This window comes from Sus scrofa, chromosome 6 (genome assembly GCF_000003025.6).
Source record: "Sus scrofa isolate TJ Tabasco breed Duroc chromosome 6, Sscrofa11.1, whole genome shotgun sequence".
Classification (NCBI taxonomy): Eukaryota; Metazoa; Chordata; class Mammalia; order Artiodactyla; family Suidae; genus Sus; species Sus scrofa.
The window spans coordinates 6,934,584-6,955,243 of NC_010448.4; the positions used below are offsets into that span (position 1 = coordinate 6,934,584).

General features: G+C 47.2%; 1 protein-coding gene across 1 annotated transcript in view; it reads right to left on the reverse strand.

The window, feature by feature from the left end:
* The window catches only part of GAN (gigaxonin), a 68,225-nt gene that overhangs the window by 13,138 nt on the left and 34,427 nt on the right, over window positions 1-20,660 (reverse strand). The window contains exons 4-10 of the mRNA XM_003126840.6: window positions 19,082-19,299; window positions 18,608-18,729; window positions 14,788-14,900; window positions 13,073-13,222; window positions 12,044-12,180; window positions 11,662-11,790; window positions 40-149 (exon numbers count right to left, since the gene is read on the reverse strand). Of these exons, the coding sequence (XP_003126888.2) occupies window positions 40-149; window positions 11,662-11,790; window positions 12,044-12,180; window positions 13,073-13,222; window positions 14,788-14,900; window positions 18,608-18,729; window positions 19,082-19,299 (979 nt within the window). The remainder of the gene's footprint in view (window positions 1-39; window positions 150-11,661; window positions 11,791-12,043; window positions 12,181-13,072; window positions 13,223-14,787; window positions 14,901-18,607; window positions 18,730-19,081; window positions 19,300-20,660) is intronic.

The window sequence follows — 20,660 nt, forward strand, 5'->3', positions numbered from 1 at the left end:
CTGGGAAACAGTTACGACCAAAGCACCCTAACGTCTGACCTGTGTCAAGATCTCCGATGACATAAATACTGGCTCCTATGGGTACGGCTCCATAAACAAAAGAGGAACTGGTGGGGATGCATAAATTCTGGTCATTAAGATAGATCCACCTGAAAACAGAGGGACAAAATTAAGGCAGTCGAGAGGATGGCCGCGACATCTGTGCAGACTGAGATGACAAAACTTTCTGAGCCACTCACAGCTCAAGGCGCGACCCCCCGCACTGCACTTCCGGGGACCCCGTGCTTCCTTCCTGGTACGCTCGAGGGCACTGTGCCTGTTCCAGAACGTCACATCTACTGAATCATCAGGAGGACGCACTTTCAATCTGCTTCTTTTGCTCAGCACAGTGTTTCTGGGACTCACTGGCGCTACTGCTTACATCAGTATCTCATTTCCTGTTATTTCCAGCGGTATTCCACTGCACGGGCACACGGAAACTTGTCAACCATTCACCTGCTCACGCTCATGGGAACTTGTCAACCATTCACCTGCTCACGCTCACGGAGCAGGCCATCGCCTGGGCTAATGGTTCGGCTATTGTGAGCAAAGCTGTTTGGGATGAAGCTCCTTTGTAGGCTTACCTTACGGACTTGCTGGATGACATGGTTAAAGGTACACTCCCCCCCTTTTTATTTTGCTTTTTAGGGCCACACCCCTGTCACGTGGAGGTTCCCGGCTAGGGGTCCAATTGGAGCTGTAGCTGCCAGCCACGGCCACAGCCACAGCAACGCCAGATCTGAGTCAAATCTGTGACCTACACCACAGCTCACGGCAATGGCAGATCCTTAACCCACGGAGCAAGGCCAGGGATCAAAGCCTCATCCTCATGGATACTAGTTGGATTCACTGCTGCTGAGCCACAATGGGAACGTCCAGAGGTATACTTCTTTTGATAGGAAAAGGCTGCACTGTTTTCCAAGTGCTGTGCTGTTTGTATTCCAGTTGGCAATGTATGAGAAAGGCAATGGTTCAGCTCTACGGCCGGCTCTTGGTACCATCATCTTTTTCATTTTAGCCATAGGAGTTCTGTGCTTTTCCCTGAAGACGAATGATGCTGTCATTTCTGCATGTGCTTATTGGACATTTTACATATCCACGTTCATGAAATGTCTGCTCAAAGATCTGCTCATTTTTCAAATTGGGTTTTCTGTCTTCTTATTGAATTTTAAGATTCCTTTTTTTTTCATGGCTGCAAGTCCTCTGTTAGATGAGTACATCAGATATTTTCCCCAACTAGCAGACTTAGAATGTCTTTTCTCTATCTTTTTTTTTGGCTGCATCCATGCCATGCGAAGTTCCTGGGCCAGGGATTGAACCCGTGCCACATCAGGGACAATGCCACATCCTTAACTGCTAGGCCACCAGGGAACTCCAGTCTTTCCATTTTCTTAACAGAGCCTTTTTGAAGAACAGAAGTTTCAAATTCTGATGAATTCCAATTTATCCTTCTTTTTTAAAAAAATAGTTCATGCTTTCCATGTCCTTCTAGGTAATCTTTGCCTACTCCAAGGTTGCAAAGCTTTTTAAATTAAATTAAAACTTCTGGAAATTTTATTGTTTCAGGTTTTTTTTTTTTTTTTGTCTTATGTCTCCTTTTAGGGCCGCACTCTCAGCACGTGGGGCCTCCCAGGCTATGGGTCTAATCGGAGCTACAGCTGCTGGCCTACACCACAGCCACAGCAACGCCAGATCTGAGCCTCATCTGCCACCTACACCACAGCTCATGGCAACGTCAGATCCTTAATCCACTGAGTGAGGCCAGGGATCAAACCCATAACCTCGTGGTTCCTAGTCGGATTCATTTCCGATGTGCCACGAGGGGAACCCCCTATTGTTTCAGTTTTCACATTTAGATCTTATGATAAAACTTGAGTTAACTTTTGAGTATGGTATGAAGTATAAAAGTCAACTCCTTTTTTTTTTCCAACAACTACAGACATCTAGTTGTTCCAGCATCATTTGCTAAAAAGATGTTTCTGGAGTTCCCGTCGTGGCGCAGTGGTTAACGAATCCGACTAGGAACCATGAGGTTGCGGGTTCGGTCCCTGCCCTTGCTCAGTGGGTTAACGATCCGGCGTTGCCGTGAGCTGTGGTGTAGGTTGCAGACGCGGCTCGGATCCCGCGTTGCTGTGGCTCTGGCGTAGGCCGGTGGCTACAGCTCCGATTCGACCCCTAGCCTGGGAACCTCCATATGCCGCGGGAGCGGCCCAAGAAATAGCAACAACAACAACAACAACAACAACAAAAAAAGACAAAAAAAGACAAAAGACAAAAAAAAAAAAAAAAAAAAAAGATGTTTCTTTCTCCACCAAATTGCCCTGGCACTTCTGTTGAAAATCAATCTAATAACCACTAAAAGGATCTGGGGCTCGAAGAAGTGGCTGCTTCCACAGCGGAGACAGAAAATACAAGATGAGCCTGGAGCATCTTGTGCTGCCAAAGAGGAAGTGCTTAAAAAAGGACGAGGGTGTGTCAAAAGTCCGCCGGAGCTGATGTGCAGAAGCCGGGACAATCTGAGCAACAAAATAATGACAGCGCTAGATGTATAACTTATAGAATAAATATCCAGGAGTCCATACTGATATAAATAAGTGACTGAACACATTAGAAAAGGGGGGAGAGGAGGGAGAAGGGACAAATCTTCTTTATAGAAACCCAGCTGTCAAACGTAGAAGGAATGAGGCAGGTAGAAAAACTGCTGTTAGGCCAACTCTGCAGCAATGATACTGTGAGGCTAGTCCATTGATGGGTGTTCAATTAGTGGCGGAAGTTTAAGGAGAAATAATATATTTGCATATTCTCAAATGATCTCTTCTGAGATAGTCATTAATTACAAAGGGAGAGAGAGTCACTTCGCAGTGGAGAAACCCAACGGAGGCCACCTTAAGCAAGGCGTCAAGATGAGCATCAGAGCAAGGAGACATGGGCCCCACGCTTCCCGCCGCGTGGGGCAGAGGAGGGCCCCACAGCACTTCTGTGGGATTCCGGCCCCGAACACACCACCTCGGCCGAATTCATGAGAGGTCTGAGACAAAGCCAGACGAAGAGACATCCTAGTAGAAAAGTGATCATTAACCTTCAAGGGGGTCAAGGTCATGGAGGGCGAGGAGCCGTCAGAGATGAAAGCATCTAAAGAAACACAACAACTGAAAGCAGTGTCGGCTCCTGGATGGGATCCCGCAGCAGAGGGAGAAAGGGTGTGATGAGCAGATGAGCTGTAAGATGCCAATAACGTCTATAGCTTATTTAATGATATTGTGCCTACACAAACATCCTGGTGTTCATACCTGGTATGTAAAGATGTTAACATTAGGAGAAGCTGGGTGAATGGTTTATGGGAACCCTGACTATTTTGCAATTTTTCTACCAGTCTAAAATTATTCCAAAATAAAAGGTTTTTTTGTTTGTTTGTTTTTAGCTGCTCCCATGGCAGGTGGAAGTTCCCAGGCCAGGGACTGAAGTTCCCATGCCACAAGCAGTGACCCTATCTACAGTGGTGGCAACATTGGATCCTTAACCTACTGAGCCACCAGGGAACTCCCATAAAAGGTTTTTTTTTTTTGAGCTTTAAAAAAAGAACAAGGGAGTTCCCGTCGTGGCGCAGTGGTTAACGAATCCGACTAGGAACCATGAGGTTGCGGGTTCGATCCCTGCCCTTGCTCAGTGGGTTAACGATCCGGCGTTGCCGTGAGCTGTGGTGTAGGTTGCAGACGCAGCTCGGATCCCGCGTTGCTGTGGCTCTGGCGTAGGCCGGTGGCTACAGCTCCGATTCAACCCCTAGCCTGGGAACCTCCATATGCCGTGGGAGCGGCCCAAGAAATAGCAACAATAACAACAACAACAACAACAACAAAAAAGACAAAAGACAAAAAAAAAATAAAAATAAAAAAAGAACAAGAACAAACTAGACTCTGCTGTGTAGTATGCTCACTCAAGGTAATAATCTGACCAAATAATTTCCCTTTAATAGCTAAAGGCACAGCCAGGTCACAGGAGACCTCAGTCAGACCTCGGGAATGTGGCTAAACCCTTCAGGACGACCCATGTCCAGGCCTCCCGTCACCACTGGAGCCCGCACGTGCCCCAGCACTGCTCCCGCCTCTAACTCTAGGCCATCAACTGTCCAAAAAGCTGGCAACTAAGGTCCACAGCATTGTGATATTAATAACAAATGTACAATTATTTCACGAAGAACAGCACTGTTATTTCAATGAACACTCTTCCCAGACTGTTATCAAGCAGTAGCTTCCGTATTTTGAATCCCAAGAAACACCAAAGCGGAATGATGCATCCGAGATCACGTAACAGCTCAGGAGCAAAGCGGCTGTGCACGACGCTGCGGTACTTCTGAGTGCCTTCGCCTAACGCTGGATTCCTCCAACATCTAGATGCTGCCTGGAGTCAAGCAGTTTGCTGCGACTGGGAATACTATGGCTCTTGCCTCCAATAAATAAGAAAAAGGAAAAAATCTAAGAGCTCGCACTGCAGAGTTAAGAGGCCTTTAAAAGAAACAGTTGTAACAATGTCAAATAGAGTAAGTGGCTCTTTCGTATTTTGTGTCTTCCGGGCTAGACATAAATAACTAAACTCTGACATTTAAATTCTTCCCAGGTCCTAAATCAAACAAAGCTGCTGAGTATCCCCTGCCTTGTGTGAGGCTGAGCTGCACCCAGGACATGCCTACGGGGGAGGCCTGTAGCTCCTCCAGCAAGTCCATTAACAGGGCCACACCCCTGCTCACCAGGGAACTGGCCCTTCTAAATTAGGACATATACGACTAGATTATCTAGTGAAAGAACACGGCAGAATACAAGGACGTTTCAGAGTAATTTTGTAGAGTTGAGAATTCAACATAACTCCTCCCTCGAAGAGTCCGACAAAGTTGAAGAAGTTGGTCTATACAGACAGTCTACCAAATTTCATCCAAAGCAGATCAATGATCTGGAGTCCCTGGGTTTCAAAAAAAATAATCCTAGGTGACCTACTGTATATACTGACGAGGCTTCTATTAAGAAAAAGAGGAGAAGCTAACTGGATCGTGCGTAAGCTGCTGCTTATAAAAACGGTATAAAAGCTACCTGGTCGGGCCTTTCTTTCCCTACTGTTTCCCACCTCTCTGGCCTTGGACAATGTAGCCAATGCCATCTCTCTTGCGTCACTTGTAAGGTGGGGACACTGTCACCAACCTCCAGTGGCTGCTGTGAGGGGAATGGAAGGTAAGTGCTCTGCTCAGTGTCTAGGACACAGCAGGCATCACTGAGGAAGGGTCATCCTGGGAAGGGCAGGGCGACAGCCGTCTTTAGGATGCTGTTCTCACTCACGGGCTCATCAGGAGCTGGGGCTACAACGATGTGTCCTCTGCTAACTCGGAGCTGAGAGTTAAAATACGGCACGGATCCTGGTGGCGAGCTTCTGAGAGAGCAGAGCAGGAGGAGGAAGACAGGCTCGGGGAGAGAGGGTGAGAAGAAGAGGGAGGAGTGGCGGGAGGGAGCTTGAGCGAAGGTCTGGCTGAGCCTCCTGCAAGGAGCAGCTAAGAACGCTGGCCAAAATACAAAAGACAACTGCCTGAGGGCTCTGGAGACAGCAGAAGCTGGCAGATTCCAGAAAGAAACTGAGAGTTGAACAAGCACCCCCCCACCCCCCACAGTGAGGCTCTGGTCCCTCGGTCTCTGTCTGTAGGCAGCCTGGGGCTGGCGGCTCAGGGAGCAAAGCCCCTAGAGAAAACCCTGCCGGCTCTCTGGCCCCCGGAATCAGGGGAGAGGAGAATCACCCAAGTGTGTGGGGGTCCCGGAAAGATGGGAGGTACACAAGAGCCCCAAAACTGAGGGCACCCACTGTCTTGTGCCTGACTGACACTGGATCCACGAATAGGTGTCCTGAAGGCTCGGAAGAGCCCCGCAGGGGTCACAGCCACAGTCTGAGTTCAGTCCTGTCCACTGCCTGCTAAACCCCTGGAGCAAGAGAGGAGACCTCAGGGCCTCAACAATGTCCCACTCACAACGCCACAGACACAATCCAGAATCACTGAGCCAAAGAAGAGCCAGAAAAATAAGAACCCCTTCCCAAGGAAATAAACCGTCAACAGATGCCAACTCTGAGATGAACTCAGATGGTGGGATTATCTATCCACCAGGCGGGGGCGTGAGCGCAGCTACCCTGACGATGCTCGATGCTCGGTAAGAGAAAGGAAAACACACTGTGATGAAAAGAAAGGAGACCGCAGCAGAGAAAGTTATAAGATCTGATATGCCGCCTGAAGAAACCAGAAAAGGAAGAGCAAAATCAGCTCAAAGTGAGTGAAAGGAAGGAAGTAACTCAGGCAAGAGAAGAAACCAGATGAAAGAGAAAACTTACACAAGGGAGAAAATGAACATCCAGGCGCAGTGGCAGGCCTTGTCAACAGAGGGCGCTGGAGGGACTGCCAGGCTGGGTGGAGGCAAGGCTTCTTCCTGATGCCAGGGGCCTTTTTCTTCCTCCCACTGCTCTGCCCCCTCCAGAGAGCAGGACGCCCAGAGGTGCCCCTCAGCGAGCTCCTTGGGCAACCAGCAGGCGGCTCCCAGTGCACCAGCTCAGGTTGGCAGCTCGGGGCTCTGCCAAGACATGGGCCACGGCACCCCCTCCTCCGCTGAGGGGAATCCCAGCCTTGAGGGGTGGGGAGGAGTCGTCCCGGCTGCTCCTTTCTGGGTACGTTCCCGCAGTCCTACAGGTTGTGGCTGCACCTCCTTCACAGGCCGTATGCCTTTGCGGGAGGGCCCTGTCACCCGCCAGCAGCTCCCGCCAGTGATTGATGACACACGTGAAATCGTCCCTGCAGGTTACTGGCGTGGTTCCTGTCTCTGTTCCAGGAGCGGGGTTCATCTCCCACCCTCCGGATCACACATCTTGCAAAAGCACGTTGAGTGCATGCTCCCTCCCAGTCATCAGGTCCATGCGGCATAACCGACGCGGGGCAGACCAACGCGAGGTTTTATGGAACATCAAGGTATCAAAATCTCGGGAACTAGTACCACAGGAAGACAGCAGAACTGACACAGTCCTGGGGCAAGACGGTGCAGCTCCCACTGGTCCTGCGGGTAAAAGAACGGCTCCTGGCAGTCCCTGCAAATTGCTGAGCAGGAAAGCGGCAGCTGCATTGACAGCAGCCCACCAAGGCCAGGGATCGTGCTGCATGAAGACACCACTCGTGTGGAGTTCCCATTGTAGTTCAGTGGGTTAAGAACCCTTCCTATGGTAGCTCAGTGGGTTAAGAACCCAACTAGTAGAGCTCCCGTTGTGGCACAGTGGTTAACGAATCCGACTAGGAACTATGAGGTTGCAGGTTCGATCCCTGGCCTTGCTCAGTGGGTTAAGGATCCCGCATTGCCGTGAGCTGTGGTGTAGGTCGCAGACAGAGCTTGGATCCGCACTGCTGTGGCTCTGGCATAGGCCGGTGGCTGCAGCTCTGATTAGACCCCTAGCCTGGGAACCTCCATATGCCGTGGGGGCGGCCCTAGAAAAGGCAAACACACACACACACAAAGAACCCAACTAGTATCCATGAGAATGCGGGTTTAATCCCTGCCCTTACTCAATGGGTTAAGGATCCAGTGTTTTTGCAAGGTGGGGTGTAGGTGGCAGATGTGGCTTGAATCTAGTGTTGCTATGGCTGTGGTACAGGCCAGAGGCTATGGCTCTAGTTTGACCCCTAGCCTGGTAACTTCCACATGTCATGGTGTGGCCCTAAAAAGACCAAAAAAAAAAAAAAAAAAAAACCCCAAAAAACAATCCAAAAAAACCTCTACATGGGACTGAGCCTGCAATCAGCCTAACTACATAATTAAGTTTATGAAATTACACAGATATTGTTGAAAACCCCCCTGACTTTTCTCAGTGAATTAAATGGGGATATAAGAGGTAGCACCACGCCTGCATTTCCAAGTCTTGGGTGGTGGCACTAAGGGCCTGCACATTCTTCAAGGATGCAGTACTGCTTCTGGTTTTCCCAATTTTGCAGGAAAACCCTTGAACCAGAATGGTCTCCAACCCGCAGGTCAGAGAACCACACAGTGGGGATGCGGCTGGTGGTCAAGACGTCTCCTCATTTACACGTCCGGCATCAAAAGACGAAAGGACAGGTGTTGACTGTTAACACAATTTCTCTATAAAAACGCCAGGCGGAGGGCAGACGGGCCGGGCAGACGCACAGAGGCACGAAGACACAGGATGGTTGTGTGAAGTGAGCGGGAGGACAGAACCCACGCGAGGAAGAAGGTGAAAAGGGTGGAACATGTTCTCAGCTTCAGGTCACGGAGGGGCCTGAGTAGGAGGCTCAATATTCTCGTTGGTAAGCAACGGGGAAACAGGAAGAATTTTCATCAGAAGCCAACGGCCAAAGTCAGAGTAAGCTCTCCCAAGTGCAGGCAGGTGAAACGTCTTAGAGGGACTGCTTAGCAGGCTAGTGACATAGCCCTTGGGACCGAGTGAGCGCCCTGGGGCAGGGGCAGAGGAGGACACGTGGGTATGTGTGAAAAACCCTAGAGTTCAAAAAAAAAAAAAAGACCTGGCAACTCATGAGATGTGAGGCATCGGCGAGAATCCAGAACGGCCTTTTTTTTTTTTTTGCATACAGACCCCCAGGAGGACGGCGTGTTAGTAAGAGAACAGGGATAGGATACAGGGAACAGAAAGAGACAGCGTCTTTCTGGATATATCAAGTTGCTACTATGACGTGGTATAAATAATGGCAGTTTTTTGCTTTCCTTCAAATAGTTTTGTTTTTAGTCAGAAACACAGAAAATAATAAGATATGGCATGTTTCCAGGAAAGTTTTAACCTAAAAATAGGGAACAAAGACAGGAAAGACAAGAGATTACTTAGAAACAATAAATGGTCTCCAATCTAATGCAGACGGATCATCTGGCAATGGTTTCTAGAGTATGCAAATGTCACATACTTGGAAACATCTGATCCTGAGAGAAAGAAACTACTTACATATGGTTTTTCCCTCTTCAATAGGTATTTATGGGAAAGCCTGTATGTTTTAGGCAGTATCATGTGGTAGCTGAAAAGGTGGAACTCGGGGGCCAGAACAGCTGAGTTCAAATTCCAGCTCGGATACCTGCTACCTGTGTGTCTTCAGACATGTTACTTAACCTGTCTGTGTTCTGGTCTCCTCATGTGCAGGACAGGACTCAAAAGAGTACGTGTATCTCAGAGGGTTGTTCTCAAGAATCAATGTGTTAAGTGATTTAATACAGGCCCTTAGTGTTATATATGGGGCTTGTGTTATCTAAAAAGGAATCCTATACCATGACAACAGAAATCAAGCTTTCTTTATTCTATTTGTAAACTAACGTTAGAGAGCTTGAAAATAACAAAACTAAAGACACATGAATGTTACTTGCAAGTGCTTTTAAACAGAAAAGAAGTAACACTCATGTTTAACAATTATGAACTAAAAGCAAAGAATGAGACAACAAAAAGAACAACTAAATAGAATTAAAGAATACAGTAATTGAAATGAAAAATACACAGAAGGAATCAATAGTAGACCAAATGAGGCAGAACAGAAAAAAAAAAAAAGGAGTTCCCCTTGTGGCTCAGCAGGTTAAGAACCTGACTAGTATCCATGAGGATGTGGTTCAATACCTGGCCTTGCTCAGTGGATTAAGGACCTGGTGTTGCTGCAAGCAGCAGTGTAGGTCGCTGATTCGACATGGATTCCGTGTTGCTGTGGCTGTGGTGTAGGCTGGCAGCTGCAGTTCTGATTTGACCCCTAGCCTGGGAACTGTCAGATGCCGTGGGTGCGGCCCTAAAATTAAAAAAAAAAAAGAAAAAAAAATATATTCTTCTGCCACATATATATGGCAGAAGAATGGATCAGTGAGCTGAGAGACAGAGTAGTGGAAAGAATGAAGAAAAATGAGGCCAGTTTAAAAGAGCTTCTGGGACAACATGGAGTGTGCTAATCGCATTACAGGTGTCCCAGAAGGAGAAGGGGTGGGGGGGACTGAGAAGATATTAAAACTTCACTCACCCGGGGAAGCAAATAGTCACCCCAGTCCAGGCAGTGCAGAGATCCCCAAATGGGTTAACCCTGTCACTGAGGAATACACGTCTATCTAAAGCTCATCAACTAGTCACATGAAACAACCGGATAGAAATCTAAAGGTTCTAAACAATTTACAGCATAGCAAGGGCAGAACGAAAACTTTATGCCAGATTTCAATCCTGGACAGTCAAAACAGGGACAGAAAGTGGTAAAACCATAAGCAACCTTGATTCCTCCAGCAGCAAGTTACAGCACTCTGGCTCACAATGTCCAAACAGAAATGCAGGCATCACGAGAAAGGCTTATATCAGTATCTCCCCAGAAACCAAACGTTCTGACCACTGCTTGTTAATGAAATTGGGCAGACTGTCTCGAGATTCATTTGGCAGGAAGTTAATACACTACTTCACAGCTTGCACAGTCAGCCCCCACAGTAACACACTGAGGAAGAGGCTGTAGAAAAGTATTTGAAATTCTGCTCCTGACCCCCACCCCAGAAGTGCCCTCAAACTGCTCTCAGTTTGTCTAAGACATTTCCCTAAGATTGTCTGTCTCCCATAATTGAAGGAAAGAAAACAGCTATGCAAATATCCTAAATTTAATACACGGTAATAGGTAACATTTATATCAATTTCTAAAATCTTAGTAACTGCCCATCGTTTGCCCTCATCTAAAATAATATGAAATTAAACATTGTATTATGCCGCCCTCTTCTGGTAACATGACTGAAATGCTACCACGAGATTCATTTCAGCACAGCACTTTCCCTGCAGGATGTGACCATATGACTGCAATAAAAACACCCTTTGGTGGCTACAACTATCAAATGTGTCAGTGGAGGGAGTGAGGGGGTTGGAAGGATGCTGTCTACTGTACAAGACGTACACGGCAGGCTGTTTTGTTGTTTTAAGCATCGCTGACAGCACATTCACTGAGTGTCTGATACAGGCCAGGTATGAGCCAAAGCTAGAACACAAAGCTGACAGAGGTGGAACTCGCCCTGAAGGAGCTTTCGGTTAACAATCCCCATCTGAGGGAGCGATGCTGGGGGACCACAGACCAAGGAGCCTAAGACAGACTGGGAGATGCAAAAAGGCTTTCTCTGGGTAGTGATAATTCAACAGTTTTTGGAAGACGCCAAATTAACTGGATAAACATGGGAAGGGAAATTTTTGGCAAAAGCAACAGTACAAGAGCACAGAGCTGAGACAATCACAACAAGTTTCAGTGGAAAAAAAAAAATCACTCAGTGGGACTCAAGTGAAGCATCTAGGTTGAATAATAGCAGAAAGAGTGGACAAAGGCCGTATCACAAAAGGCCATCCATACTAAGTTAAGGAGTTTAAAGTTTCTCCTAAAAGCTATCAAAAGTGTCAAGGTCTGATTTACATTTTAGAAACATTTTTCTATGACTTTCCTATAAGCTACCAATACTTCTGAAGTCACTGAATAAATACCTAGTATGCATTAGACATAAACAGATTAAATTCAATGAAATAATTTGAAACAAAACTGAGTAACGCTAAAACAAGACTTTGAGAGCATAAGGAAAAAAAACTGCAGCAGCTGCATCAACCGCTCCTAGTTACCTTTTAAACTCGTCGTGGTAGAATTCCGACTTGCAAGTCACCATCTCGCCCCCCTGGATGTCCTCGCGACTCCTGACGCCCCCGAACACATACAGTTCCATGGCTACTCCACAGGCTACCGCTCCAAACCTGCAAGGCCGCACAGCACACCAGGTGTTGGATGTACAACTCACAGCCCGAGTCCCTCATTCCTCCTACGCTTGTTTTCGCTCAGCAACATTCAGTGTTTCACACACATGCACGTCTTTCTTTTCCAGGAAATGGACTGTTTGTTTAATGCTCTCTAAACCGGACGCCAGGTCAAACAAAAGGTCAGTTTGGAAGATGGGAAAAGCCAAAGCCAGGTGAAGGGGACTCTGCACAGTCCACCCCGCCCTCTCACCTTCTCTCTTTCAGGGGACAGATCGCCGTCCACTGCTGGGTCCTCGGGTCATAACACTCCACAGACTCAAAGAGTTTTCCATAGGAGCCTCCACCCATGGCATAGATTTTCTTTTTCATAGCTGCATAGCAGCCGATCTGGACGGAGAAACCAACAGCGGGGGAGGCAACATTTAATATTTAAGGAGACGGGAGACTATTCGCTTGGCTAAAGCACACTGTGTACAAAAGGGTCTGACTTCTAACAGAGAAATACGGTACCTTCCATTATTATAACACGAGGTTTTAAAAAGAGAAGAGCAAGGTAACACACTGCTAATCCTCGGAAAGGGATGAACTCCGTCTAATACTCTTCCACTAAGTGAGTTAAGTAAATAATGCTAATTTTTAAAGGAGCTTTCTAGTCTCTGTTCTTTCACCACTATTTGAAGATTCCAAGATGTCAATTCCATGGAGCAGGATGCCACTTAATTCCTGCCCCAAATAATTAGGTTGACGGGGTGCAGACAGTGAGAAATCACACGGTGAGCACACCCCAGTACGTGAGGTGTAGACCGCCTGGGCACGGACAAGGCTCTGGCCTGATGCGGCGTCTCCGGCCTCCACCGGGGAATATAAACAATACGAAGCTCTCAACGGCGAACGTGGGAGCCATCTGTTTCCACCTTACTCAGTGGGCAACGGCACTGCTCACGGGCCCCCCTCCGTCACCCAGGACGAGTAGAAAAATGGTCTGGGAGAGCCGATTCCTTCCTGGCTTCTCGTGCTCACCCGGCACTTAGCGAGTGCAGGCCTTGGACACGGCAGTGCTGCCCAAGCCTCCTGCCGCACTCAACCCTCTCACACGCTGTTGCCCAGCGTGGCGCGTGGCTGGTAACCATGAGGGCGGGCGCCCGACAGGGGACGAATTCTGTAAGGTTCATTCCTTCACCACCCCAGTGGTATTAAAAGGCCCGTGTAGGAAGTGAAGCCAACGGCAACTTTAAAATCCCATGTGTGAATTAGTCATCAGGAGATAAAGAGTTCTCACCTTTCTAACCATGGTCAAATCAGGCTGCTTTGTCCAGGTTTTAGAGTAAGTGTCGTAACACTCCATGGAGATGAGCTCTTTCTCACCGTCTTCTCCCCCCAGCACGTACAGCATTCCGTCTATCTCCACGATTCCGAAGTTGTGTCTTGCCTGGAGAGACATCACAGAGCTTGGAACAAAGGCCAACTAGCAGACTGGAGGCTGACAGGCATACGCTTGATGAACACCACAGCCGTCCTGACATCCCGGCATTCTAGCCAAGGAACACCCGGCTCAAAACCACCTCTCAAACACTTCCGAGTTCCCTAGCCGTGCACACTTCTACCACGACAGACAGAGAAGCCAAGGCCAGGAATTTCCCAGAACAAGGGAGTGACATGCATGGGGAAATGCACGGCAGAACCCCTACTTTTACTCACAAGAGCTGACGACAAGAAAAAGAACTATTACTTCTGGTTCCACGCAGTGATCTTTGTACAGCAAGGGGCAGTCAGGTGGTTCCGAGCTGATGTGTGGAACCCAGTCAGACCCACAGCACAGGACTGCCCGTGGCCGGGAGAGGCGAAGGGGGACAGGTCCCCTCAATCCTGCGAAGGCTGCTGCCCAGAGCGACAGCGCCGCAGTATTTCACACCCCCATTCACACCACTTCCTGTTCTTTTTTAGGCCACGCCTCTGGCGTGTGGAAGTTCCCGGGCCAGGGATCGAACCTGAACCATAGCAGTGACAACACCAGATGCTTAACTGCTACGCCACCAGGGAACTCCCCACACCGTCTCCTTAGTGCCCAGTGCGTCTCTCGCGCTGAAGGGGGCACTTCCCAGACAGACAAGACCCCCGCCCCTGCAAAGTCTGCGTGAGCAACTGAGAAAGACCGAGTATGAAGATGTGAGAAGATGCTACGAGATATGAAGCGAAGGAAAGCAGGGAGGGGACAGGAGCGCTGAGGCCTGGGGGGCGGCCTCACCAAGGAGCCACACGGACCACACGAAGGAAGCAGGCAGCGGGGCACGCGGGGACCTGGCAGAGGTCCCGAGGCAAGTGTGTTCTCATGAGTTGGAGACCCCGCGAGGAGGTCAGACTGACCGAGGGGCAGGCATGGAGACCAGAGTGTGGAGGGGGCACTGGCACAGCAGGCGGGGGCTCGCCAGGGCTGCCACCTCTGCTCTTTTCTCCTTTTGATTAACTATCTTTATTAAAGCACGGTTGATTTTCAATGTTGTGCCAGTGTCTGCTGTACAGCAGTGACCCAGCCACACGTACAAGTCCATTCCCCTTCTTACGTTAGCTTCCATCATGTTCAGCCTCAAGAGACCGGAGAGAGTTCCCTGTGCTGTGCAGCCGGACCTCACTGCTTCTCCATTCGAAATGTCACAGGTTGCATCTACCAACCCCAAACTCCCAGTCCATCCCACGCCTCCCTCCCTCCTGCCAGGCAACCACAAGTCTGTTCTCTATGTCTGTGCGTCTGTCTCTGCTCTGTTGACAGGTTCATGAGTGTCGTATTTTAGATGCCGCACAGCAGTGATGTCCTATGGTCTTTGTCCTTCTGACTGACTTAGGATGAGGATCTCTAGTTGTATCCGTGTTGCTGCAAAGGGCCTTATTTCACTCTTTTTTATCTAGCACCTCTCTTCTTACACTCAAATGCAAAGCAAACAAAGGCGATAAAGGGAAAAACGAAACATCGACCAACTTCTAAAACCAGTATTTTACCTCGTTCATTGGTGGCAATGCAGTCCACGTATTTGCATCTGGGTCATACTTTTCTCCTGAGCTCAGGGTCTGCTTATTTTCATCTTGGCCCCCAAACACAAATAAAAATCCCTCTGCAAAAATCAAAGGAAATACGCAAGAAAGTTGAAACGTGAGTTTTCAACACCTGTCTCGCATCAGATATAAATGCCAGCTGGAGAGATGGCATGCGAGGAAACTTCCTGACGGCAGCGTTGAGCTCATCATCACACTTTGCCGGATCCCGGCGGGAGAGCCGGCGGGTGAGTCACTGACCATACACTTCACTGGGGATCTGAGTGGATTCCCACTACCCTGCAGCTTAAAGGAAGAACTGACACCGCCCAGCAGTCACCAAGCAGCCCTGGGTTATCTCGGTTCATCGGTTCTGTTCCCCGGCCTCTGTGATTCTCACTCAGCGTCTGAACCAAAGCCCCCACCCGCACATTCGAGACCCCGGGAACATTCAGATCCAGCACCTGAGTGCACTTTATATTCAAAACAGGATCCAGGAGTCATTTTGAACCTCCCATTCTGGGTAATGGTGTTTTAGGTTATTCTATCAACTCTTGTTCAAGACTATTTTATTTTGAAAATGTTTTACATAGCAATTTAGCTAGAGAAAAACACTTTCGAAATAAAACAGTCTTCTTAAAGGAGAAGAAGCCAAGGAGACAATATGGCAAAACTAAAGGGAGATATGGGCCCTGGAGAGGTTCCCATGCATGGAAACCACTTTGCTCTGAGAGCATTTGGCACTCCGGGAAAAACCAAACTTTCATTTAACGGCTTTGCGAGGATGAAAGAGACAGAAATCTAAACCCCAGCCCCACAGAGTGGCTTCTGGCAGGAGGACCTCTCCCAAGTTCTGACCCTCAGGATGAAGGCCAACCAGAACTAGAAGCCAGATTTAAGTCTCCTTGCTTGTCTAGGAGATCTCACAATTTGAATCTGATTTATAGTGGTTACAAATTAGCAGTGTTTTCAGGCAACTGGCAGAAACCATGGAAAATGTCAATGGAAGAAGTACCTTTATCTACATTTTAGTTTCTAACATTCTAAGGTTTTAGAACATCATATTATTCCCACAAATAATTTTTATTAAAATGATCAGCACCCAGCCAAAGATATTCAGGTATGCAAAGAAACTAGACTCTATGAAGAAAAACCAGCAGAAGCAGAAAACAGGAATTAGTCTTATAAAGATTTCAAATTTCAAATATTGGAGTAATCAGAAATATGACAAAATAATAATGCCTACTTTGCTTAAAAAATCAGAAACATATTTGAAGATAACCCTATATAGATGGGACTACAGACGTGACATAGCAGATGGAAAGAAATGAAGAGAATTTCTAGAAATAGGAACAATAAAAACAAAATACAGTTTTCAATGGATGGATTTAGTGGCTGATTCATCACAGAGAGAATTCATTAAATGCAACATTAAGTCAAAAGAAATCATAAAGAAGACAATATGGGGAGGCAAAAATATGAAAAATAAAACAAAAAGAAAGTAGAAAGCAGAAGATGGAGTAAAAAGGTCTAGCCATGTTTAATCTGACTTCCAAAAGCGCAGGGAGAGAACGGAGCAAGGACAACATCTGAATACACAATAAATAAGAATTTTCCAGACTTGATGAAAAGACCAAGCTACAGGGTCAACAAGATCAACAATCTCCAAATGCAGTAAAATTTCAAATAAAATGTTCACCTAAGCACAGTGTAGTGAAAGGCAGGACAACAAAGACAAAAAGAGCCCAGATAAAAGACAATTTTATTTTATTTTTTGTCTTTTGTCTTTTTAGGGCCACACCCACAGCATATGGAGGTTCCTAGGCGAGGGGTCTAATTGGAGCTGTAGCTGCTGGCCTACACCACAGCCACAGACCCAGGGGATCCGAGCCGCATCCTCGACCTACACCACAGTCACAGCAACAGCAGATCCGAGCCACGTCTGTGACCTCCACCACAGCTCAGGGCAATGCCGGACCCTTAACCCCCTGAGCGAGGCCAGGGATCGAACCCACAACCTCACGGTTCCTAGTGAGATTTGTTTCCACTGTGCCATGACGGGAACTCCAAAAGACAATTTCAAACTGACAACTGACTTAACAGAAGTGGGTGGAAAATCTTTCAGTGTGCTGAACAAGAATAGATGCCAACCTAAAAGTTTATACCCAGCAAAAATATCCTTAAAAGATGAAGGCAAAATAATTACATTTTCAGACAAACAAGCAAAAAGAGTTTGCTACCACTAGAATCACATTAAAGGAAATTCAAAAGGATGAACTTCAAAGAGAAGGAAGACGATCCAAGCTGGAAAGTTTGAGTAAGAAGGAAAAACAAAGTGGTAAATATGAGAATGAAGCTAAACAAATACTACCTATACATATGTGTCTAAAACAGAGTAATAAACATATGTATACAGATATTTACACATAAGTAATCATATATTTTGATTCTGTAAAACTGTGGGATGTGAAAAATAGAGTCTAAATGTACTGATTGACTTTTAGACTTTGTTAACCTAACAAAAGAGGCTGTGGTTTCTCAGGTAACCTTCAAAGGAATATAGATAAAGAATATAATTTCTAACTTGGTGGAGAGGGAAAAAAACTGAATGACAAAAAAAGTCAATTAATTCTTTTGAAAAAAGGCAAGAAAAGAAAAAAGAGGAACAGGCTGGACAAAGAGGAACTACTCAATCTGGACACAATTCCTCTCTTCATTGTCTCCCGTTTCTGAAATGCCAATTCCTCTGGTAGGTGTGCACGTGTGAAAATTATACACATGTGTACACATTATGGGAGGAAAATTTAAGGAAGTTAATTCTGAGAAAACACAACAAGGAAATCAGACCCATCTCCTGGTGCCTACACCACTCCATCCTGCTGATTATTACTGATAAAAACTCCAATAACTGTGGAACCTATAAAATGATTCCACTTCTACTCAACAGCTTCAGCCATTTCTAAAATGGGGCACAGTGTGGTGTAACGTAAAACTGTTAAGGTAATGCCAGTGGGCAAATAGAGACCCTAAAAGAAGGACTCCCGGAAGACTGCCGAGAATAACCAGAATGAAGTGGGTGGCACCTGTGGAATGAACCCAAAGGCAGATCCAACGTGAGGAGGAGAAGGACAGCAAGGCTGACCTTTCCATCACCTGCTGGAGTGAAAACTGTGCATAACATGGAGCTCTGCTCAACGTTTTCTGGAGTAAAATAACTTTAAGCCATAAATAATTTAAGTAATATTTTCTCAAGCCTCATAGGAAATGCCTGCTTTTACAGGACACTTTTATTTTGGATATATTTACATGCTGTAATTCTAAGCGCATGAATTTCAAAGATGGGGGACCATCACTGCTCAAAGAAATTCTGCATTTCAGGTATGATCATACAGCCAGCTGGTGGTAAGAGCCACTGAGTCTCAAAAACCGGGGCAAAAATGGGAACAATAAAGACCTCAGGCATTCTTCTTACCATAGTCTTGAAACCTAGAGCTACTTTGAAGATGTCACCACAGGGGGATAATCTGTATCTTTTAATCTTTTAATGCCTGTAAAAGGTTTTGAGTCATTCTGTACAACCCTGAAATTACATACTCCTTTATTTTTTGTTTGTTTGTCTTTGCTGTGCTCGTGGCATGCAGAAGTTGCCAGGCCACGGAGCAAAGCCACGCCACAGCTGTGACCAGAGCCACAGCAGTGACAAGGCTGGATTCTTAACCTGCTGAGCCACTGGGGAACTCCACATTCCTAGATCTTGTGTTAAGTAAAGTTGACCACAGCATGGTACCTGCTGAGAGGACTCCGTGGTTAATTCTCGGCATGCTTAAAGGGGCCAGTTCAATCCAAAGCTGCCTGTTAGGGTCGTAAAGGGGGCACATGCATCGCATCGCCGCTGTTGGCTTCCGTGAACTAAGAAGACAAAGAGTCGATTAGCAGTTCATGTGGCTTGGGGAGCTCTGCTCATAATAACCATGACTAGTTGTACTGCTCTAAAGGATGTTTAAAATATTTGGGCTTTGGCCACGCGGAAGTTCCTGGGCCGAAAACTGAACCTGTGCCACAGCAGCGACCTAAGCTGCTGCAGTGGCTACTCAGGATCCTTAACCCGCTGTGCCGCAAGAGACGTCCCTAACATAGATTTAAAAAATCTATCGGTAACATGCTTTAGATACTGAAACATACTATGAATTCCTGTTTACGCGGAAATCCCTCTTTCCTGACACCGCCACCTCTCTCTGAAACCACGCACGGCCACACTTACACCCGCTCTTCGCCACCGACGGTCACGATGCACTCCGAGTACCCCCGGGGCTTGAAGCTGGCGAGCATGGCCTCGCCCTGCTGCGGCTGGCTGAGCGGGATGTTGCTGCACTCCTTGACGATCTCGCGGACCAACGGCTCACTCAGCATCTGCTCCCGCAAGTAGCTGGAGTCCAACCCTGAAACCCAGAGTGCTGACATGACGTCCTTCATGTGGACCTGAAAGCACGGGCAGGGAAAACGCAAGAGAGCGACAGTTTGCAGAGTTTTACGTCTTCCGAAGCGCGGCAACTAAAATCGCTCAACAGGCAGGTGGTCAGGGCCAGCCCTGGGTGGGGGGGGGCCCGGGAGCCTTTCCCTTCTACCTCCCATGGCTCTGATAAAAAGGCTTAATGTGCAATAGCATCACTCCGGATTTACATGTGATGCACCGCTGTGAAGTTTCAATAATATTATTAATATTATTAATAATACATTGTTTCTATAATATTAATGTGGAGACATTTTCTCTATCTGGTTTACCATATTCTTAACCCACTGAGTGAGGCCAGGGATCAAACCTGCAACCTCAAGGTTACTGGTCGGATTCATCTCCACTGAGCCACAACGGGAACTCCGAATTTTTTTTTTTTCTTTATACAGCTGCACCTGTGGCATAAGGAAATTCTGAGGCTAGGGGTCAAATTGGAGCTGCAGCTGCCAGCCTACACCACAGCCACAGCAACTCAGGATCTGAGCTGCAACTGCAACCTATGCTGCAGCTTTTGGCAATGCAGGATCCTTAACCCACTGATCAAGGCCAGGGATTGAACCTGCATCCTCAGGGATACTAATCAGGTTCTTAACCTGCTAAGCCACAACAGGAACTCCATAATTATGGATTTTAAAAGCCACTCTGGGGAGCTCCCTCAGCAGTTAACAAATGTGACCACGTAGGATCCATGAGGACTCAGGTTTGATCCCTGGCCTTGTTTAGTGGATTAAGGATCCAGCGTTGCTGTGGCTGTGGCGTAGGCCACAGATGCAGCTCGGATCTGGCGTTGCTGTGGCTGTGGCGTAGGTCACAGATGCGGCTCGGATCTGGTGTTGCTGTGGCTGCGGTGTAAGCCAGCTGCTGTAGCTCTGATTCAACCCCTGACATTCGACCTACGGAACTTCCATATGTCGAATGTACAGCCCTAAAAAGGAAAAAATGAAAATAAATAAACTAATTAATTAAATAAAAGCCACTCTGAAACCTAATATATTTCTTTATTTTTAAATACAGTATTTGGAGCTAGTCTCTAATGTACAAATATTAGACTTAAAGCCCTGTCATCTGGCTCCCTCCCCCAACATAGTAACACGGTGGATCATGAGCCTGATACTCCCTAAGACCCTCCCAGACTGTCACTCCCAGAACCCTCCTATTTGGAACTGCACTGCCACAAAAGCTCCCGAGGACTCTCCTGCTTTCTCCTTGGGTGACGCCAATCACTCCAGGGAGCGCCCACGCCCCTCACCCCTCTGCCAGAACGCCTTGTGCCCTTTTCTCACCCCACTCCTGCGTCAGAGCCCCTGCGGGGTTAGCGCGACTCCGT